A 23,044-nucleotide genomic window follows, 5' to 3' on the forward strand; every position below is an offset into this window, starting at 1 on the left:
AGTTATTTGTTGTTGAATTTTGAGTTTTAGTCTTCATTTTCTCTAAAAAAATTAATTTCTTTTTAATTTTCTCAGAAAAAATAAATTTCCCGGGAATATGCCACTAAAATGCTCGAATAATGCTCAATGCTTTTGCCTCACTAAAATGCTCGAAAAAATGCTAGCATAATGTACAAAAGCCTAGTTGAAACCCTGACCCTGTTTAGGACAATAAAGTAGGACAACACCCCGGCCCCTATTTCAAGACCCTATTTAAGACAAAGGTCAACATCGACAATCATTTACGTTGCTTGTGATTGCGTCCCGTACGTATTGTTCGACGCACTGGAATGCGAACACCGATCCCAGCAAATATTAAAAATAATGCTTTTCATTGAAGCGAAAGCGAAAACAATGTAAATACTCGACGACAGACTAGGACAGGTTCAGGCCCAGGCCCTGTTTAGGACAGAGGAGCTTGAAATTATATACCCTGTTCAGGGCCGGAGGAGTAAAAAACCATACCCTATCCAGCGGCACGTCCCCGTATAGGCCATTTAAGGGATTGCCCCCCCCCCCCCGCCCCCCTGGGTACCGAGCCCACATTCCCCGCCTCCACATCCCACAACAAAGAAAACTCTCGTTCGTTTTCGCGCCAAACAAAGCTTCATCCGCAGATGGTGCGTTTCGTAATACCCACGTGACTTCATATTGCGCGGCATCGCGGCCAGTTCATGACATGGCGGCCATTGAGAGTTGATACATCCACGTAATCTGACAGCGTTTTGCGTTCCAGATAACCGAACTCATTTCGTGTCAGACGTGGATACCTAAACCAGACCTAACTGTAGCACACACATCTTCTTTCCGTTGAGGAACAAGTCAAAAAATTTCCTGATCGCGAGTTGATCGATCGAGTCGCCGGCGTTTTCCGAATCAGAGAAGCCTACGATTGAAGTCAATCGCCAGAAAGCATTACAGAAATCTTGGAAAAAACAGAGAGCAATATATCAAGACACAGTCAAGTTAGTGACTCAATCGTAATCTGTAGTGGCAAAGGAAAAGATATGGCGGACTGTAGCGATCTAGACAGGTAAGAGGACATTTTGTTTACGCTATTTATGTATTTCCTCATGGCGCTATGGATGGTAATTTACGAAGTTTTAGCTTACTCGATGCATTAAAGTTGTCTCGAAAGCTGTTTAATTTATTTTCGAAAACCCTTTTTTCTACAGACAAATTGACAAGCTAAGACGATGCGAGCTTATAACAGAAAAAGAAGTAAAACAATTGTGTGCTAAAGCAAGGTTTGTAATCAATATTTCAGTTTCTGTCTTATAGGATTGTCTTAGATTAAACTGCAAAGTAGAGTAAAATATGATTGTTATCTTAATTATGGAATGAAATTTCGATTCAATTAGTGACTTATACAAGTTCCACTTCAGATTTTGACCCTTGTTTTATTGAAGAGAAAAGGTTAGGAAACTACCTTCTCATAACACACACTGTGGTTGTTTTTATGTGTAGCTGGAGGGAGGTGGGGGTAGGGGGTTGGTCAGAATTATGTACCTGAGAATTAAAGGCAAGATTTCCGCACAGCCCCCTACATTAATTATGCATACAATATTCTGACTGATTCGTTCTTTTTATGATTGCTGTTTATGTTTAGTGATAGTATGAAATAGTTGCATACATAATTAATGTAGGGGGCTGTGCGGAAATCTTTCCGAATTAAACAAGCCTTTGGAATTTGACAGGATTGTACAAAGTAGTGGGCATATCACTCTGAAAAAAATATAGTTACACAAAATAATAATATTATTTTGTTATATTTCATAATTTGCCTTGGCTAAAATCTTGGAAAGGTAAAGGCCTACTAAACTTTTAGAGGGGAGAGCTTATTAGTGGAGGGGGACAGGGGGCAGGAGCCTGGGAGAATGGGAGGCTGGAGGGGTACGGGAGGTGGGAGAAGAGAGGAAGGTACCAGGAGAAATTGGAAATTTTTTTTGCAACATTTTGCAATTTTTTGCAATAGCAATAGAACAGAGGGGAATCACTAAGAAAGGGGTTGGAAACTGGGAGTTAAAGGTACAGGAAGCAAGAACAGACCCCCTACCCTCCCTCCCTCCCTTATTAGAGAAGGCTTAATAGAGTTTTTATTAGTCAATACATGATTGACACTTATGTAATTATTCTTATTGTGCTCTAACCATAGGGAAATCCTTGTAGAAGAATCCAATGTTCAAAGAGTAGACTCACCAGTAACTGTAAGTGTTCACTTGTTTTATTTCTCGATATGTTTGGCATCTGACATGTGTTTTAACAGTCAAATCTCTGCTAAAAGATATCCCTCATAGAGCAGTTTTCAATCGAGTGTCGTAAAACCAAAACCAAAGTAATTACTCTGGCCAATCACAAAGGACACAGACAATCCAGTGAACCAATCAAAACTCCAAGCAAATACATGTAGCCGGCACAAAGCGCGGGAAAACGTGCGCAATTGAGTCACGATTGGTTTTGGTTTTAGTTCTGATTGGCTGAGAAAGCGGCGCGAGATTTTTAAGCCAATCACAAAGCGTAGTAATGCAAAACCAAAGCAAACGCAATTAACTTTCGACACTCAAGTGAAAACCGCTCTATATAGACAGACACCTACCATAAGTGGACACTTAGTTATGGCCCCAGCTACATACAATTCAGAATGCAGTTTTCGGAAGTTTCCACTGTAGTATTTTCACCAGGTTTACTTCATGCTGTCCATGGCTTCTCACTGATTTGGTTAACACTGTGTATTAAAACAGACTAACACTTCTGAGACAACTTCTTGAGCCTCTTTATCTCTTGGTAAATAAAATATCCTTTATTAGTCGCCTTTACTTCATTGAGTAAAAATTGTCTGGGATGTTTCCTGGTTTTATTTTTAGCAAGATGACATAAATGAATGTTCTTTTTCGGCAGGTTTGTGGTGATATACATGGACAGTTTTATGATTTAAAAGAACTTTTTAAGGTATGAAAAAATAATCATTTACCGGTACGTTAAAAAAAGAAAATGCCTTATAACAGTAATAAGTCAAAGTACCTAACATGTACATTTAGATAATTTTAGTTCAAACAACTTACTCCAGATCTCTAGGAGTTAAAACTACAACTAAACAATTTGAAGTACTGCTTGTTTGTTTTATTTTTTGTTGATGTTGTTCAATTTTCAACTGGAACTTGAGTTCCTTCTGTATTTGTGATCGCAGGTTGGAGGTGATGTGCCAGACACAAATTACCTTTTCATGGGAGACTTTGTTGACAGAGGATTTTACAGCGTAGAAACATTCCTTTTACTTTTAGCCTTAAAGGTAAGCAAGTGTTGATGCAGTGTCAGTAATTACCATTTGATAGTAATTCCGAGAGTGAAGTTCTCCCTACATTACGAATTCATTGTCAAACAGACAGCTGAATAAAATTTTAAATTTTATTCTTTTTCTTAAAGGTGAGATATCCTGACAGAATAACATTAATTAGAGGAAATCATGAGAGTAGACAGATTACACAGGTATGTTTTCATAATTCACATCTAACGTGAAACATACATTCAGTCTATTAATTATTTGTTATCTTAAACAGAAACATATATATATATTATATAATATATATTACATATATTATATTCTTTCAAAATTGAGGCAAATAATTCTCAAGATTCAGTCAGTTGAATGATTGAAAGACTTTGTTTCTCTTCAGGTTTATGGATTCTATGATGAATGTTTAAAGAAATATGGTTCCATAACAGTGTGGAGATACTGCACAGAGATTTTTGACTATCTTAGTTTGTCAGCTATTATTGATAATAGGGTAAGTTGATAACTATTTCAGCATAACCATGGGATGTCTTAGTTTGTATTTGACTGGGAAAAAATCTTTATTTCTCCTTAACCTGTTTTATGCCATTCATACTAGAGACGCTACCAAATACAGAAAAAACCCCAATTTCTGAAACCCTCGCTTTTTCAAAACTACCGTTTTCTCAAACCAATTTTCGTTTCCCTTGGATAGTACTTCTCTGTAATTCCCCTACCTCCTTCCCCCCCCCCCCTGTTTTCTCAAACCAATTATTTGTTTCTACTGTAGTTGCCTTATTATGCTTGGTGGTGATCAGACTGAATATAACATGATTTGCAAATCACCCATGACAAAGATTTCAATCTCAATTTATTTAATGTTGACTATGCTGCTATTGATTAGGATAGTCACACAAAGACTAAGATAAAAGCTTTTACCATAGTCTTAGCCTAAAACCTTTGCAGATGGAAAAGAATAACATTCATCTTTAACAGTTCAGAATATTATTATTATTAGATTATTTGCATGTAATAAAAAGGTTGTGTTTTGCTCTTCAGATATTTTGTGTTCATGGTGGTCTTTCTCCATCAATAAGTACATTAGATCAGGTAAGGGTTAAGTTGTCTTCTGCATTAACAGTATATTATATATGCTGTTTTATTCCTTTTTTTGTTCATTTGATGTAATAGTTGTATTGACGTAAGTAATTTAACTTTGTATTTCAGATTCGAGCAATTGACAGAAAGCAAGAAGTTCCTCATGACGGGCCCATGTGTGACTTGCTGTGGTCAGATCCAGAAGGTATTCCTTCAGCTCAAATGGTCACATATCAAGTACATGTACAATAATTCTTACACAAATTGTTCCTTTTTTCTTTAGACACCCAAGGTTGGGGGGTGAGTCCCAGAGGCGCAGGGTATCTGTTTGGCAGTGATGTCGTAACTCAGGTACAGTACCAACAGATAACTACATAACTTCATCATGATTGTGTCACTGCCTGTAATCGTAATTAGTACAGAATTGGACTGAATGCATGCTATGGGTAACCAGGACAAATGTCAATAGCTACCAGAGAACCATTTATTTGTAACAAATGCTGTGCAACAAACATTTGATCTGGTTATCATAGAGTTGTTTAGTCGCCCAAGACTCAAGAATATACATGTAGTAGAAGTTTGGGTACCGGTAGTTGCTGATTCCAAAACATGTATTAAGTTTGGTTTGGATATGTCATGTATGTTTGCCATAATTAACAACTAATTGACTGTTCTTTTACATGTTTAGTTTAATGCTGCAAATGACATTGACTTGATCTGCCGAGCTCATCAGTTGGTTATGGAAGGATACAAGTGGCATTTTAATGAGACAGTCCTTACTGTATGGTCAGCACCAAACTACTGTTACAGGTACATGACATAGCAATTTGACTAGAAGCAAATAAATGAACAAGAATTGAACCAAGTTATATGTTGCGAATGGTGACAAAGCTGTAGAGAAATCCATTGTAACTTGAACGTTTTAATCCAGAGCACGAAGAGCCATGAGAAAAAACTTGCAGTCGAACCATACTAACATAACAGCAGGGTAAAGAAATACAGAAATCTGAACTTAAATTCACATTAGTAAAACTCGAGGTTTTAACTCAGTGGCCCACATGGTCACATTTGAGAGCACCGCCGCGACACATGCACAAGCCTTAATACATAGTTCTTCACAGGGAAGCCATGCTGGGTCACCGAAAGCCCAGCAGTAACATTATATGTCACCTACATGTAGCTCTGCACAGTGAGATGAACCCCATACAGTTTAATCAAGCTTAGCAAAACAGATTGTCAGGGTCCAATAGCCAATAGCTGTAAGACGCTTCAGCTATTCTGGAAAGACAAGATGTTGGTAAGGGAATTTTTGGGTTACAAATAGCCACAGATGATTTAAAGGTATAAAACTGGTTGTTTCCCGTACTACAATTACATTAATTTTTGGTTGCAAAATATGTTGTTGTTTACAGTGTGCAAAGTTATATTTATTATGAGAGGTTTTTTCATCAGGGTTACATTTAAAATTGTTGATAAAAACTGCAATATGTTCCCTGGAGGTTAACTGTTTTTGATGTAATTTTCTTGAAGATGTGGAAACGTGGCCGCCATATTAGAGTTGGATGAACATTTAAAAAGAGAATTCACAATATTTGAAGCAGCCCCTCAGGTTAGTTTGGGAAGGTTCAACTAATTCAGATTAAATTTGCTGGTAAAAGTATTGTTAGGGTGTATCAAAATGGTTTTCTTTCACAATCACAATCATGAATACTACCTGAAATGCCTGAAATGTTCAGTTAGAGTGCAAAATTTAAATAACCCAGATATGTAGTGTTGAAATTATGAATATATGAAATCATAGGAATGCAATCTTTTTGAAGTAAAGATGCATGACAAGCAGTTTTGAAATATCGTAAAAAATGTTGTGGTTATTCATCGTGTAGAGTACAATAATAAATTATTTTTTTTGTCTCATGACGTAGTCATGTGTGATGGAGATCGCGACGTTTCGACGCACACTGCTAGTCTTCATCAGGGATAAGGTCGACTGGTTGTGTGTGAACTTATAAAGCACGCTGCTGCGCTGTGATTGGTTGGTTTCCAACAGCAGTGATTGGTGGATTTCGATCCTCGCTGTTTCTGTGTCCTGTTGTTCCCTCGGCGGTCCGCTATCGTACAAATATGTCGTACAAATATATCTGTCATGACTGACTACTATATACTATATTGTAGAATTACTCAATTTACATTTTTGTGGCATGCTGCTTACTTATGCTTTATTATTTTAAAAGACTTTCAATTCACATCATTCTGAAAGTATTGTTTTATTATTTTCCTTTATTTTACACACAGGAGGTGAGAGGAATGCCAACTATCGCCAAAAAGCCTGCACCAGACTATTTCCTCTGAAGCCACCTGCTTTGACCTCAAGCTATTCTTCCAATGACAAACATTGTATATAATTTTTGGCAAGATTTCTTATCATCCGTCACATTTAAGTTAGAGCCTTAATTTATTGGAGAAGTACGTAATTTACATTTTTTCATTATAGCATTGTTTTGAAGTAATTTATCAAATGAAAGTCTGTATTTCTCACTGTTACAAAATTCAGCTCAAGAACCTGAAGAGCAGTTGAACTGATAAGAAGGGAGTCAAGTATAACTTTTTCAAAATATTGGTGTAAAAAATGCTTTAGACATAGTCACATCCATTCAACTACACAGAAACATGTTACTTTGCGTTAGATACTGATCTACATGGGATATGATTCCTGTTTTACTAAGTTATTTGGGTCTACCAGATTTCAGCTACGTTCTTGTAAGACCCAGGCCAAATAAGAGAAAACTCTCCTGGACTCTCAGAACAATTTGAGCAGGTTCAAATTTATTGAGAGCACATGAGAGCTTTAGGCCAAACTGGAGTTAACCTGCAATCAGATGCTCTTTGTCAACTCTTGTTCTCCTTTGGCTAGGGCTTGAGATGGATTTGAGAAGGAATTTGGACATTAAGCTTTTAAATGCCAGATCAGCAATAAAGTATTCGTATTTTAAGCCTACAGCAAAAGGAAGTTATTTCATGTGACTGTGCAACTTGAAAAATACTTATACAATTATAAGCATAAGATCAAGACAAACTTATTCCTTGCCCTCCTTTAAGGGAATGTTAAGATTTCTTAGTGGCATCTTCTGGATTTCTGCCTTCATCTTGTTATAGGACCAACACGGAGATGGAATTGTACAGTTTTATGTATTTTGGGAGTTCCTTAAACAATACACTTGTTATTGATTTAGTAAATTATTGCAAATATTTTTAGACAAAGCATTTTATTTAAATCTAGTTTTCATTTAATTTGCAGTTAAATAGGCTTCTACCTTTACTATTTAATCATAACACAAGTCAGTGCATTTAAATGCTGTTATGCAAAAGCCTGTTGTAGAACATTGTATACAGTGCTGTTATAAGTGTTAATTGTTGCACCCAGTCTAGTTGGTTTTCTATGAGAAGCAACTACAGTACTTTTAAATAATGTATCAGTATGTATTGTAATGTAAAATATCACTTACGAAATCTTTTATTAAAACACAAATTTCTGTAACTCATGGTGTGGATTCTTGTTTATTCTCTTCTTTGTTCCTGCTAATATTTCTTCAGATGTTACAGACCATCACAAATGTACCTAATATATCATATTTTGAACAAATGTTCATCATCAGAAAGGTCAACTCTGATATACCTATCTATATGTTAACAGAACAAATGTCGTAAAAAATCAAATGCCCTGAGCAGGATTCGAACCCACAACACCCTGTTCTCATGGAAGGTGCTCTACCGCTGAGCTACCGAGGCAACCACAGTAGAGTGAGTCGAATATTTGCTACAAAAAACTGATTACCAGACATTTGCTCCCAGGCTTCTCAGACTGAGAATTACTTCTGTAGGACGTCAAGACACATGCTCATGGGACCCTAAGATGTTATAGACCATTACAAATGTATGTAATACAACATATTTCAAACAAGGCTGCTATACTAGATAGCAGAGCTAATACCTGTTCAGGCTTGGCAGTGTGGAGGGCTGGGGAAGCAGTTGAGCCCCCGCTTTACAGAAAAAATAAAGAATTAATAAGAGAAGAGTCGCCTTAAGCTCCCCCGATCTTCAAGTCACTAGTGCAGCTCCCCCAGTATGGCTAGAAATGCTCCGCCATCAACATGACCTGTTGATACTTGTTGACCTGTTGATACTTGTCGAGTGCTGGGAAGATTAGTGAGGCTTGCAAGGTCACATAACTTTTAAGTTGCTTCATCCCAAGGGGTGGGGGGTTTGAGAACCTCTGGAATTTCAAGGTGATTCGGGTGCAAATGAAACCAGAATCTCTTGCTGAAGAAAACCTCATGATCCAGTCCCCCTCCCCCTCCCCCCCCCCAAAAAAAAAGAAAAAAAAAAACACTGTTGAAACAATATCAAGTTTTCATATTGACAGTGACAGCAAGGTCAAGAAAACATGCAAAATGTCAAACTGCATTAACCCAACCCGCCCAAGAGTGCTAACTGTACACAATGTTATATCTTGGTCAATATACCGTATGTCCTATTGATTTGAATTTTTGGCATCAAATTTGTCTTGGAAAGATCTGCATTTTGAAAGCAGAAAATTGTACCTTCCCCTATTAATGTGGTATGCAACAGAACTGAAATTAACCACCACACTGAGATCTGCACAATCGGATATTGTTTAGGGGGAATTTAGCGACTATTTGATTTAGTGATTTTCAGAAAAATTTTACTAAGTTAGTGATATCGTGTAAACCAGTTTTTAATGAACATTTTGCAAAGATGGAAATAAAATTAATGTTCAATCAGTAAAAGAACAAACTCACTTGAAATTTGACGAACATTTGCATAATTTGCCAGAATGAACAAGTTTCCAGCATCCATTTTTTAAAGAATTTTTCAAGTTGACTTTTTCTTTAATATTGTTTTCCTTTCGGCTGGGAGTTGGGGGAAACTTAAATTTAACGATTATTAAATTTGACCCAGACAAATTTTAGCGATTTTCACCGAACTCGCTAAAATTAGTAAAAACTGAAGTTTTATTTCATTATTTGATAAGGTTCCAGTATTAATGAATTATACTGATCAACCCCCTTTAAGTGGTGTATCATTTATAGTAAATTCCAACTTGTCGAAAATGTGATCAGACCGTCCAATCTTAGATTGTGGAGTGAGAAAACAAAGAGAAAGGTATGGTTTCCCTGGAAAAGGAGAGCCCGCTTGGAAGCAACTTGTTCTGAACTGATCACAACACTCAAAGCAAGTACGGACACACCTAGTTTGGATGAATTACCGTAAAATTCTGGTTATAAGCCCCCCCGGTTATAGGCCCATCTACCTGGAAACAAAAAAATACATCCGATTATAAGCCCCCTTGGATATAAGCCCCCCTCTGCCGAAAGACAGTACTGAACAGGGCTAAATGTTGCTTTATTATGCATTTTTAACTTAAAAAGGTATTTCGATCAACACTCACGTGGCTCTTTTTGAAACGTTTTTTATTCTGCTTATAAGCCCTCCCAGATGTAAGCCTCTCCGCTTATAATCCCACCCAAAATCCCTTACGAAGTTGTATAAGCCCAGGGCTTATAACCGGGATTTTACGGTATTCTATTTGATATCATGCATACTCTATCAAGTGAGAAGGACCAGGCACTGCTTCAAAAGAAATGAGTTTATTTACAACAAAAAAAGGAAATTAATTATTATACCAGTACAAAAACATCCTTAAAATGAACTGTTTGACTCATTTTTAACTTGAAAGTGCACTCTCAGATGGACTAGTAACTTTTTTTAGCTAACCTACACTCAAACACAGACTCTAATACATAAGCATCTTTCTCAGACTTCTAAAATTGAAGCACTGCTGTCACTATTCTAACAAAACAAATCACCAATAAAAATAACCAAATGCAAAACAAGTTCGATTTTGCAGTCAACACAAATCAGCCCTCAAAAACTACAACTACTGCTCTAAATTTATGAAAGACCATGAAAAGTGTGAACTGCAATTTAATTAAAGAAAAGCTTTTTGTTGTTAGTACAACAAATGGCCGGGGTTCAGTAAGGAATTCAGTACAGCTTTAAAGTTAGTTTCCTTGTAAGTTATTATCATCAAAACTTGATAACTCACTGTTGTAAACTGAGTTTGCCATTAAATTAACTGAATAAAATTTAGATTCATGTAAAAAATGAAGTTTTGTTTTTTGTTCGTTTTCCTGGCACAGCCATTATTTTTGAGACAAGCTAAGTTTTGGCCTTGAAAACCCATAAACAAGTCTATACCAGTCATCAAATCAATGTTACTATAAATCCATCAATGGGCAGTTATAAACTAGAAAGTTAAATATATATGAATAATACTGATTCTTGCATCACATCAGACTTTTGCCATTACATTGTTGCTACTTGGTGAAATATCTGTTTCTCTACAAAAAAAGACAATCACGTGTTCACTGTCTGGACATCTACGAGCCATCACTATTGGAAACGCTCTCCTGTGGTTTCATAACATCTGGCAACTCTGGAGGGGTGGACAGGGGTGCAATAACCACTGGCTCAAACTCTCCATCTGAAATAAATATTGAATTCAGTGTTAAAAAAACTTACAGCCCAGGGGGATATCAGTTACATGATCCAGGGTTCCTACCCTTTTTCAAAAACAATTTTCCAGTACTTTTCCAGGACGAGTCCTCTAATATATAATGGTGTAGTTCGATGTCCAAAAAACAAACAAACAAAAATATAAACGAAAAGGACGAAGATTTTAGCAAGTCACAGTTTATTTATATTTCTTCTTGCTGCATAAGCTGAAGTTTAATAGGCCCACAGGCCATTTCCATTTTTGCTACTTCCTTTTTGCTAGCACATGGTCACATACTTTTTCCTTCTCCGCAAAGGCCCCAAATTCCAACATAGAAAATAAGTTATTGAATTGCTTTACGGGGTTAGCGATCACAGGCATAATGTAATCTAGTAAAAGCAATATTATAATAAGTTGATTAGTTAATCACTCGACAGTTAATCATTTCAACAAACATGGACAAGGACGATGTTTGTCAAGCTACGAACTTATCATGGATCCATAGATACCCCGAAGAACAGCAAGAAAACAAAACGACAAAACACAATAAACACTCATAAATCATTCACATCATCCGTGAGTATTGAAGTTAATTAATTTTGTACATGCATTATAGTAAACGCACCTTCGCCTCTGAACGACAAGCTAATCAATGCCGGAGATTGGGCCTTAGCAGTCTGGGTAGTAAAACCGCAATCTTCTAAAGTTTTGGAATCATCAAGTATTTGATCGTCTTTGTACAGCCTCTGATCTTCAGGAGCCTTCTTTGTGATTCCTTCGACCATCTTCTTTAGTTCGTAGACAGTCGTGGCTTCCTTACAATCGAGGAAGATGGTTGTTTTTTCACGACGCACCATCACAAAAATCTCCTTGAAATAGAACAGATTGCAATTTAAATTAACAACACCAATAATCAATAATATAATTTCAGTCCGGAATGACTCCGACACGACGAAATAGCAGTCCGTAAACGAAAAAATCGAGCGAAAATGCATTTCTTTTACTTACCATGATGGCGGTCGACTGAAAGTCTAACCCAGTCCTTCGCGTTCGCTGTCATAAACCGCCGTGCTAGTTTCCAGTTTTCCGATGACGTCATTCTCGTGAAACAACATTGCAACAGAAAACAAAATGGCGACGTTTGATGGAGATGTAAATGAAAGAACTTCGGCCGCTGGGGCGTCGAGTGGTGAACAACCAAATGCGAACGCTAACTTCGAATGTAATATTTGTCTTGACACCGCTAAGGATGCGGTTATTAGTTTCTGTGGGCACTTATTTTGGTGAGAAACTTGAACGTTCTTTTATACATGTAGCTTGACTCTTTATAGCTTGAAACACGTATTCAGTTGTATGTTGTCATTCTCTTGAATTTTTTTAACCTTTACATCTTGAAAGTTAAGTTATCTATTTTCTCTCTTTTTCAGCTGGCCGTGTCTTCACAAGGTCTGTTTTATAATATAATTTATAGTCTGTACAAAAACAATATTCGTGTACTAGCGTGTATAGAAAGTTAATTTAGAAAAGATATCGAGCTTCCTTGTTTATAATTAACGTGCTTAATGAAGCGCAACGGAAGGGTGCGAGAAATTTTAAAAGTTATCCACTGTGTAACTGGACCACTATATACCAGAAAACACACTCTTCAATCAATTCCCTTGGGCATACTTAACCACCTACTGGAAAATGTCTTGAATGTGTGAGAAATTATCATTGAAATATATATTCAGTACAGGGAAAAATGTCTCAAGTTCACAACTGTTTGCTTAAAACCATGGCTAAAAGAAAGTGGATACATAATTACACCAAGTAGAGATTGCTTTATTTTCAGCAATGTATCCCTTTCCTTTCTTTCTACATTTCTTCTCAAAATAAAACACTAATACCACAGCATGTAGTTTTTTTAATTTAAATCATTGTTTTGCATCTGTTTATGTACAACATTTCAACAATCTTAAATATGTATATTTTATTTTATTATTTAGTGGTTAGAGACTCGACCCAATAAATCAGTTTGTCCAGTCTGCAAAGCAGGTATCAGTAAAGATAAAGTAATCCCACTGTATGGACGAGGAAGCACAAATCAGGAAGATCCCAGGTAAAGATCACAACTGAGGTCTTACAAGGGGGGTAACTGTGTCGCAATGTCGCTTGTTTCTGAGAACAAATGTAACCTAGCCAACAGCTGTAAATGTCGCTGTCGTTTTCCCCCCTATTGTGTTGCTGTCGCATTGTGTCGCTGTCACGTTTCAGTGCTGTTATGGTGTCCCTTGTCGCTGTTAAAAAGTTCCTGTGTCACCAGTATTCAGGGTCATGTCGCTTGTTGCTTTTACCCCTTGGAAGGCCTCACAACTACGTTAATAAATATTGCTGATTTCAAACCCCCGTGAGGATGTGGTGGTAACTGCAGATCCGTGTACTGTGTTTAATTGATGGTTGTTGCGCAGTTTTAAATTTTTGAGCTGAACTACTAACAGAAGACAACTGTGTTTAATAGACCATTTGCATTATGACGTAAAAGCGCAAGGAATTCTGGTAGTTGTAGTTAGGTTCGCGGGAAAATTTTGAATCGTCATCAAGCCCGCTTGCCCAAGAAAATCGTGCTGGAGGTAAAGAAAATTACTCTCACCGAAGAAGACGTCCCTGTGGCTTTATTTAAAGCGGAAAAAGCAACCTCTCAGTATAAAACCAAGTCTGTTAAAAGAGTTATGCAAGAAATTGTATATTTGCTGGGTTGCGTTTTGTAGTGAAATTTCAACGAGTGTTTCCTCCACTCAAGTCCGCGCGGTTATTTAATTCAATTCCTAAAACTTTTGCTCGCCAGGTATTTTTAAATAATATACGAAGACGCAATATTTTACCCTTTCTAAACATGGGGAAGTACAGTACATGATGTCTACACTCGTAAAAATCTTTGAGGCTAACCATTCGAGTCTCACAAGTAATCGTCCATAAACAAGATTATGGAAATAAAATTATATTTGCTCGCACGGCCCTCGCTCGGATTGAAACCACAACTGCTACTCCACGAGTTGACATTTCCAGCACAAAAACAAGAAAACTTCTTTGTTAAAGAATACTGCAATTACAGTTCTAATTTGACGAAAACAGAAATACAATTTTAAGATAAAAACAAATATTAAATCTGTATTCACCTGCACAGGGTAGATTGAAAATCCTTTATGATTGACCCTTCATAATTCATCGATGATCGGATGAAGCTTGATTAAACGAGGAAAATTATTTGACTCTTTTCTCTGTCTCGCTGTAAAAATAAATTAAACTGATCGTCCCGCCGAGCAATCATGATAAATGGTAAATTTTCTAAGCTTTTCAGTGAAGAATTAATTCACCTGCGATCGATGGAAGCGATTGTTTGTTGAACGTCTAAAAATAGATGATGGACAAAGTCAATGGCAATGCCTTGCTTTCACTTGATTCCACACAAATTTAGTTATATCCTAGACTCGTCCTTTCAAGCCAACTGTTTCCAGTGCGCGATGTTTTGAAGCTGTGATATTAGGCTAAAATTATTTACGAAGAGAAGTTGTCGGCCACGATGAATGAATTTCTACCAAGTCAACTCCGCCACACAACGTACACTAACTTGAACACGAACAACATTTGACTGTCTTGGTTAAAACACAGAACTCAGTCAATTTTCATTCCAAAGCTATCATCCTGTTTTCTATATTTTTAACAAGGAACTGAAAAAATAAATGTATAACCAAATTTCGAAGCGACAAAGAGCGTAAGAAGCGACAAAGAGCGTAAACTTGGCAGCTCAACTTCAGATCAAAATAATGGATGTCCACCTTCACGCTTGGCTGCCCTTAGCCAATCATAAGGCAGAAATGGTTTTTTCCCGCGAACTTAACTACAACTACCAGAAGTCTTTGCGCTTTTACGTCATAATGCAAATGGTCTATTGGTTGTCACTCAGTTTTGAATTTTTGTGCTAAACTACCAACAGAAGACATTGCACAGATCGCTGATCTTTCAAAAACTACACCATGTCAATAAAAATTGTGTAATTTTAGGGATTGCTTCAAAGATGTTTCTTCAGTAGGGGAAGATTTTCGAACACATGAATGTAGACACATAATTATCAAGGCAACAGCTGTATTTGATTGTCAGAATAAAAAATAAGTTTAAATTATAATACACCTGAGTATACAAACCAGGGGTTTAAGGTAATTAATTTTTTTTGTATTATTATTTTTCAGAGAGAAAATGCCACCAAGACCTCAAGGAAGACGGCCTGAACCAGAGAATAATGGGGTTAGTAAATATAGAAGATGGTTTTTAATATGACAGTGTAAATTTTGCTGTTATCACAGTTGTGACCAGGGTGAACTGTAATATGTCAAGGTAAAATTAATCTTACATCTCTAAAAATATTTATTGCATTTGTAGGGATATTACCAGTAAGTAGTTGTTTATACATTTTTCAGTGAGTTCCAAAAGGTTTTTTTTTTTTATCTCTAACCCCACAGCACACTGCATTTCCCCCAAAAGAGACATCAGATTTTTAGACAGAAAATTGCATACTGATCATCAGTATACTCATGTAGATCAGTAGATGATAGTGCTTTTGATTTGTTTTTAATTTATTAGTGTCCCAGGTGGGGTACTCATGGAACATGTGAATGAATGAATTATATGTTATAAATATAAACGAGTGCACTGCGATGAGAGAACTGCTCAAATCTTGATGGAACTACCAAACATCATGACATGTTTTTATGTGAAGAAGATTTGAAGCAACAATGGATCACAAGTTTCATAAGAATCTAAAATCATACTTGGCATTATTAACGTGAAAGTACTAAGTGCTAAATGAAAAAAAATCTTCTTTAGGGTTTCCCAGGATTTGGTGGTTTTGGGGATGGATTCCAGCTTTCATTTGGCATTGGTGCGTTCCCATTTGCTTTCTTTTCAACGGTAAGTAACTTGTCACAATTATATATTAATCAGTTGTAGAATGTCTGAGAGTCACGTCCTCAAACAGGAGCTCTAAGCAATTTTTTGGTTTTCTTTTAATGACAGCAGTCATAATCATCCTATAATAATTGATGGCATCAACAATGCGTTTTACAAGATATGGCGTCATGTTTAGAAAACTATTGTGAAATCAGAGACTGACAGCTGATGTTCACCTGTGACAAAATGTACAGCGGGCTGCTGCAATAATTGAATCATTTTAATAGATGTTTTCTAGATGTTTAAATCTACTTACGTCAAGAGTGACCAGTGTTCATTTACAGGAAATTTCTGAAGTGTATTTGGTGCTAATTACTCCATCTGAAGATGACTTAGTTGTTATTTTACTGTTTTAAGAATTAAAAGTGTTATTCAGTGCATTTCAATCAAAGTTTTATTACCGGTATATTTAACTAAAATTAACACTGGACTTTTCATTGTAGACATTTGGTGGACAAGGACAGACAGCAGGTAGGTACTTTGTAATCAAATTTTTATTCCATTATGGATGGATTATAAAACCATTTTTAGTAAGCAACATCCAGTATTAAGAACATTTCCCCTTTTCATCACCAACATCTCTGAAATCAGTTTGAAAATAGTCTGTTGTGTTGTCAATGTCACTAAATTATACAAAGATATGTCTTGTTGCCAACGAAACATCAGCCAAGATTTCTTTCCTTTCATCAGAATTGAATCAATTATATTTAAAGGAACTACGTCACAGACAATGCATCTTGAAAAATTTGGCAAGTTTTTTCAAGTTTCTCATTGGTAATCCGTCTTAATCTTCGTCAATCAAAACCAACCTTGGTTAGTTTCGGGTTTTATTACTCCTTTGGTGTTATTCTACATTTAGAAAACTACTATTTCAAGGTTTCCTTCAATTTGAGAGTAGGCAGAAAAATGACTTAAAATTATTGACATGCTCCTTTAAAATGTTGCACAAGTACTCAGACTGTTAAACATGTATCAAACACTTTTTCATTTCAGCACCTGCTGGATCACCGCAAGCTGAGGATGAACAGTTTCTCTCCAAGCTGTTTCTTTGGGTTGCATTCTTGTTTATGTTTTGGCTTCTCATTGCATGATATTTATTTACTACATCTCTAATAGTATAAACTAGATGAACTGTATATAATTATTTGGAGATGAATTATACTAAGGAATTAAATATAACGATGCGACTTACTGATAGAGCCAGAAAATTTGTTGCAAACATTCATGGTTGTAATGCGACTAGCCATGCAATGTTTGAAAGTTGAAACATGTCTTTGGAGCAAATTTTTCTGGTTACAGATTTACAGGACAGCATTTATATGGGCACATCCTCCTTAGTTTGAATAAAAATTAAAAATGTGCATTGTTGCACAAGTTTGCAGTTTAAGGGACAAATGCTGTTTTGTTGCATGAGCATTCTGAAGCTCAATGCCTTCAAAAAGGTAGGCCATGTTACTTACCAACATCCCTGTTCAGTTAAAAAACAGTTCAATGTATTCTTAGATATTTGAAACAAACTTGTTCGGTAGTTGAGGTTTGATACGCATTCAAGTTATACCTTAAGAACAAAATGTAGTACGCCAGCAAGGTTTTGGGGTTGGGGGTGGGGAGATCTTAGCCAAATCATACCATAGTATAGGTAGCAAATGTATGAGAAAACAACAGTTACAAATATTAAATAAATAGACCATATTCAATGGTTTTACAGACACAGATATTTTGAAAGTTTCAAAGTTGAGTGAGTGAGTGATTACCTGTAAAGCCATCAATAAGGATTGTTTCTGTTTTTGTCGTTTAGCTCCACATGATACTACAGTGTAAAATTCATATGTTGCTGGTTCTCTTGACCTTACTTGGTTAAATGATGTAATAGTTGAATAAAAAACAGTGTTATAATAGACAGTAACGTTATGAAATCTTGACATGTGTTTCAAAACCCAGTGGCATACCAGTGTGAACTCAAGCGGAACGATCATGATACTGTCAAATGATCGTCCCCATTACGCTTTAAGTGTCATTGTCAGAGTAAACCAGGCAATGCCAAAAGATGGGGGTCAGCCGATTTCCCTCATATTTTCAGCATTTAAAACCTATCAGATAAGATTAAGATTGGTGGCATTTAAATGATTTTCTGCCTTTTCAATCTTGAGATTGACCACCCCCCTAGTTTTTGGCACAGAAAGTGCCAAAAATCCTCATAAAAAAGGCCAAATTCTCAGTACAGGAAACAGATCTTCCTTTTGCATTTCGTGCACAAAACTTTTTCTCAAGGTAAATTAACTGGTTGTGTATGTTTTACATGCTTAGAAACAACTTTCCAGTTCAACTGTAATTTTTACCATATTTTCTAAACTAGGTAGGCAGCTTGTGTCTTGCCACAGAGTGAATTTGGGGGATTTTCAAATTCAATTTTTTCAAAAGTGCGATAGTTTATTTTTTATTAAAAGCCATGTTATAACAGTCCATACCCTTCTTATTCGAAAACAAGAATTTATTGATTGGCACAATAAATTCTTTCTCCACGAATTTAGTTCAAAAATGGCTCTGATCGCTCTTATGGCTATTTTCCCGCCAAAATTAAATCACACTAAAATATCACACAACATCTATACAATTATATTTTGAAATGAAATAGTTGTATTTTAATTCATTGAAAGGAGTAGAAACTTCAGTAAATGTTTTAATAATTGATTTCGAATTAACTATGTTAATTAACCCTCGGACGTACAAGGGGGCAGGGGGAGGGTGGATGCCACCCCCCATGAGGTTTTTTCTAAATTTTGAAAAAACGATTTACTCTACAATGCTGAAACTTTCATTAGCTGTTCATTTGCGGAACTTTTGATATGTCAACGTGTGTCCGTGGTGTGTGACGTTGCCATGGCAACGTCATAAATACAAGCAGGTCTTGCCAAAAATCGTCATTTTTACCATTTTTCTTAATTTTTTCCAGTTTTTTAAAACAGAAGTGCAAGATGTGTTTATTTTTACATTCCGTAAGCATTCTGGCTTGATTTTGCATCAATTCCCGTTATTTTCTGACTTTCTGAAGAAAATGTTGAAATCTAAGATGGCGGATCCAAGATGGCGGCTCTAATGACGTCACAGCCAATAAAAATTATGTCATCTTATAGAGTACGCTGAGGGCTTTCTTCCAAGTTCAAAATAATTTCGCTACGCCTTAATATAACGAAAACTCCGTGGAAGGGTTCCATCCACCCCCCCCCCCCCCCCTTGTACGATGGTGGGGGTGTGAGTTGGCTTGTACGTCCGAGGGTTAAAGTAATAGATACCGCAGTCCGTGCATAAATTCATGGTGAATTTCCTGCGAAAACTAAGTCGTATTACGTAAGCATTGCTTCGATTTTCATAGTTTAGTTTGGTATGTCTTAAAAGCGAGATTATAAAGGTAATATATAAGGCGGTCTTTGTAGTAATGATCCAAGGTACCAAAGAAAGAAACCACGAGTCGAGACGTTATTTCTCACGTTCGACACGGAATTTTGTCAGTTTCAATTCATACTAACACGTTTCATTCGGGACAAACACTCTTATATAAAGTATGAATTGTTCGTTAGCTTCACAAGAATCACCTTGAAGTCTTCTCGAATATAGTACAACTGTTCTACCGTTAGATGCTTGTAAACAAGATGTTACAGTTCGCTTACTACTCTACTACTCGAGGTCTTGTTGTGAGTGGCAAGCGAGGATGGCGATCTCGAAGTTCAGAAATCACTGAGGGAGCTTTCTTCATTCAGTTCAGGTCACTTTGACTTATCCGTAGATAGAGTGGCAGGTATGAGCATCTGTCCAGAACACTAAAAGAGAAGTAACAGGCGACTGCATTCGACTGGCGACCTTGAAAAAATACCTGGTGTTATCACTGCACAAAGATCAATGCAAACAGATTAATGACCCACGCCGTGTTTGCATGACCTTTGTAATGTATGCAACACTGTCACGCTGGTTGTAATTCGAGCTCCTCTCTTTTCAAGTTAGTCTTTAGTTCTTTTCATACCAGAACAGACACAAACACGCATACAAGACCCAAGTAGACGTACACAGGTAGAAGTTTAGCTGAGCAATTTTTATGCTAGAATCGTTAGTAATAGGAAGCATTTTTTCCTTATACCATTGCTTATACAATCTGGCTATAGAGCAACTGTTATTAACACTCTTGATGAAATTGTGTGCTAATTATTTAATGTACTCTCATTTGACCAATAAACGCACAAATCTCTGTTTTGGATATATGTTGTTGAGGACTGTATTCTCGTTTTTATCACTTAAGACGACTGTAATCCCAACACCCATCTAAATTTGCACAGAAGCACAACGTTCAGCAATATGGCCCATAAAGTTCATAAATCTGAGCTTTCATTTCCTATAATAAATAACAATCATAGATCATGGGGCACCTGTGGAGATAATGATGATAATGTTGTTGTTGTTGTTGTTGTTGATGATGATGATGATGATGATGATGATGATGGTGGGGGTGGCGGTGGTGATGATGATGACGATGATGATTGCATTTTGAAGACGAAAAGCCTTATTATTCAGTAAAAAGTCATATTTTTCTTCAATCATTTGGAGCTATATTGTTTTCCCACGCCGTGACACGCTTCAATGATGCTGTCTCATCTCGGGTAGAAGGGTTGTGAACGTGAGAAATAACGTCTCGACTCGTGGTTTCTTTCTTTGGTACCTTGGATCATTACTACAAAGACCGCCTTATATATTACCTTTATAATCTCGCTTTTAAGACATACCAAACTAAACTATGAAAATCGAAGCAATACTTACGTAATACGACTTAGTTTTCGCAGGAAATACACCTTGAATTTATGCACGGACTGCGGTATCTATTACTTTAACCCTCGGACGTACAAGCCAACTCACACCCCCACCATCGTACAAGGGGGGGGGGGGGGGTGGATGGAACCCTTCCACGGAGTTTTCGTTATATTGAGGCGTAGCGAAATTATTTTGAACTTGGAAGAAAGCCCTCAGCGTACTCTATAAGATGACATAATTTTAATTGGCTGTGACGTCATTAGAGCCGCCATCTTGGATCCGCCATCTTAGATTTCAACATTTTCTTAGAAAGTCAGAAAATAACGGGAATTGATGCAAAATCAAGCCAGAATGCTTACGGAATGTAAAAATAAACACATCTTGCACTTCTGTTTTAAAAAACTGGAAAAAATTAAGAAAAATGGTAAAAATGACGATTTTTGGCAAGACCTGCTTGTATTTATGACGTTGCCATGGCAACGTCACACACCACGGACACACGTTGACATATCAAAATTTCCGCAAAGGATGAATGAACAGCTAATGAAAGTTTCAGCATTGTAGAGTAAATCGTTTTTTCAAAATTTAGAAAAAACCTCATGGGGGGGTGGCATTCACCCTCCCCCCCCCCTTGTACGTCCGAGGGTTAATTAACATAGTTAACTCGAAATCGATTATTAACACATTTAATTAAGTTTCTACTCCTTTCAATGAATTAAAATACAACTATTTCATTTCAAAGTATAATTGTATCGATGTTATGTGATATTTTAGTGTGATTTAATTTTGGCGGGAAAATAGCCATAAGAGCGATCAGAACCATTTTTGAACTAAATTCGTGGAGAAAGAATTTATTGTGCCAATCAATAAATTCTTGTTTTCGAATAAGAAGGGTATGGACTGTTATAAAATGGCTTTTAATAAAAAATAAACTATCGCACTTTTGAAAAAATTGAATTTGAAAATCCCCCAAATTCACTCTGTGGCAAGACACTAGCTACCTACCTAGTTTAGAAAATATGGTAAAAATTACAGTTGAACTGGAAAGTTGTTTCTAAGCATGCAAAATATCAACAACCAGTTAATTTACTTTGAGAAAAAGTTTTGTGCGCGAAATGCAAAAGGAAGATCTGTTTCCTGTACTGAGAATTTGGCCTTTTTTATGAGGATTTTTGGCACTTTCTGTGCCAAAAACTAGGGGGGTGGTCAATCTCAAGATTGAAAAGGCAGAAAATCATTTAAATGCCACCAATCTTAATCTTATCTGATAGGTTTTAAATGCTGAAAATATGAGGGAAATCGGCTGACCCCCATCTTTTGGCATTGCCTGGTTTACTCTGACAATGACACTTAAGTACCAGAGTTTTCTTTTTTCTTCCCTTTTAACACTGTGAAAACCTACCAAAAATGCCACGGTCATTTTACGAGGATATATTGCGATCAAAATGAGTCCCCATTTTAACAAGGTTCAAGTGTATAACCAGCAAAATGAAATATCTCTGTCAAAAAGAGGATGCTACAGGAAAGGGAGTGATCACGTGTCAAAGTCACACCTCTTTTAGATCAGCTGATATTCCCATCGAAAAATCTGAATATTAAAACAATACAGGTCCACCTCCAAAACAGCTTCCATGGTACTGTGTAGCTCATAAAGCAATTTCTACTGTTTCAATATTCATGAGGTAATATCTTCGTCGAAAGGGGGATTTCCGAGACAGTTGTTTGCTCGTTAGAAAGGGTGACTCCATGTCTACAAGTCCTTTAGACGCAAGAAAAATCCCCTCTGAATATTCAAACAATAAAAATCCGTTAATGAGCAAAATGGTTCACCTTGAAAATGGCCAGTTTTTAACTCGTTATCATATTCCTTTTGTTTAAATATTAACGCGTAAATATCTCCGTTAAAAGGAGGATTTCCCAGACAATTGTATGAGCGTTTGAAAGGGTGTGACTCCATGTCTCTTGTGTGCAAGTGTCAAAGTCACAAGTCCTTTAGACGCAGGAAAAATCCCCTCTGATTATTCAAACTATAGAAATCTGTCAATGAGCAAAATAGTTCACCTTGAAAATGGCCAGTTTAACAATTTAATAAATTCCTGTGTTTTAATATTCATGTGTAAATATCTCCGTCAAAGGGGGGATTTCCCGGACAACTGTGTGCGCGTTTGAAACGGTGTGACTTGTTGTCTGTGTGCAAATGTAGAAGTCACAAGTCTTTTAGACGCAGAGAAATTCTCCCCTGAATATTCAAGGGGGGATTTTCCAGGAAGTTCGTTGGAAGG

General features: G+C 36.7%; 4 protein-coding genes across 4 annotated transcripts in view; 3 read left to right on the plus strand and 1 right to left on the minus strand.

Annotated features, from left to right (window-relative positions):
* LOC144646761 (SEC14-like protein 2) overlaps positions 1-23,044 on the plus strand; it is a 137,833-nt gene that overhangs the window by 64,642 nt on the left and 50,147 nt on the right. The window lies entirely within an intron of this gene.
* LOC144646777 (serine/threonine-protein phosphatase 4 catalytic subunit B) lies at positions 681-7,943 on the plus strand. Its single transcript, XM_078506464.1, has 13 exons — positions 681-1,072; positions 1,215-1,286; positions 2,195-2,246; positions 2,938-2,988; positions 3,227-3,328; positions 3,463-3,525; positions 3,714-3,824; positions 4,370-4,420; positions 4,538-4,613; positions 4,692-4,759; positions 5,097-5,218; positions 5,939-6,017; positions 6,701-7,943. The coding sequence occupies exons 1-13, from the start codon at positions 1,047-1,049 to the stop codon at positions 6,755-6,757; spliced, it is 930 nt and encodes a 309-aa protein (XP_078362590.1). The 5' UTR covers positions 681-1,046; the 3' UTR covers positions 6,758-7,943.
* Positions 10,059-12,106, minus strand: LOC144646804 (elongin-B-like). Its single transcript, XM_078506494.1, has 3 exons — positions 11,991-12,106; positions 11,608-11,851; positions 10,059-10,970 (listed from the first exon to the last, which is right to left on the minus strand). The coding sequence occupies exons 1-3, from the start codon at positions 11,991-11,993 to the stop codon at positions 10,867-10,869; spliced, it is 351 nt and encodes a 116-aa protein (XP_078362620.1). The 5' UTR covers positions 11,994-12,106; the 3' UTR covers positions 10,059-10,866.
* LOC144646797 (E3 ubiquitin-protein ligase RNF185-like) lies at positions 12,083-17,867 on the plus strand. Its single transcript, XM_078506486.1, has 7 exons — positions 12,083-12,265; positions 12,410-12,428; positions 12,968-13,080; positions 15,209-15,263; positions 15,843-15,926; positions 16,409-16,436; positions 16,959-17,867. Exons 1-7 carry the CDS (start codon positions 12,114-12,116, stop codon positions 17,054-17,056), a joined length of 549 nt encoding a protein of 182 aa, XP_078362612.1. The 5' UTR covers positions 12,083-12,113; the 3' UTR covers positions 17,057-17,867.

This window comes from Oculina patagonica, chromosome 3 (genome assembly GCF_052425735.1).
Source record: "Oculina patagonica isolate OP01 chromosome 3, crgOcupat, whole genome shotgun sequence".
Taxonomy (NCBI): Eukaryota; Metazoa; Cnidaria; class Anthozoa; order Scleractinia; family Oculinidae; genus Oculina; species Oculina patagonica.

What these genes read in the sequence shown, in the direction of transcription:
- LOC144646777 (XM_078506464.1), top strand. Translation starts at nt 1,047, where the DNA reads ATGGCGGACTGTAGCGATCTAGACAG. An exon ending in GAGTAGACTCACCAGTAACT is followed by an intron (nt 2,247 to 2,937) that starts GTAAGTGTTCAC and finishes CTTTTTCGGCAG; the next exon opens with GTTTGTGGTGATATACATGG. An exon ending in GCTGTGGTCAGATCCAGAAG is followed by an intron (nt 4,614 to 4,691) that starts GTATTCCTTCAG and finishes TTTTTTCTTTAG; the next exon opens with ACACCCAAGGTTGGGGGGTG.
- LOC144646804 (XM_078506494.1), bottom strand. An exon ending in CTTGTCGTTCAGAGGCGAAG is followed by an intron (nt 10,971 to 11,607) that starts GTGCGTTTACTA and finishes TATTTATTTCAG; the next exon opens with ATGGAGAGTTTGAGCCAGTG.
- LOC144646797 (XM_078506486.1), top strand. Translation starts at nt 12,114, where the DNA reads ATGGCGACGTTTGATGGAGATGTAAATGAAAGAACTTCGGCCGCTGGG. An exon ending in ACAAATCAGGAAGATCCCAG is followed by an intron (nt 13,081 to 15,208) that starts GTAAAGATCACA and finishes ATTATTTTTCAG; the next exon opens with AGAGAAAATGCCACCAAGAC. An exon ending in CTGAACCAGAGAATAATGGG is followed by an intron (nt 15,264 to 15,842) that starts GTTAGTAAATAT and finishes AATCTTCTTTAG; the next exon opens with GGTTTCCCAGGATTTGGTGG.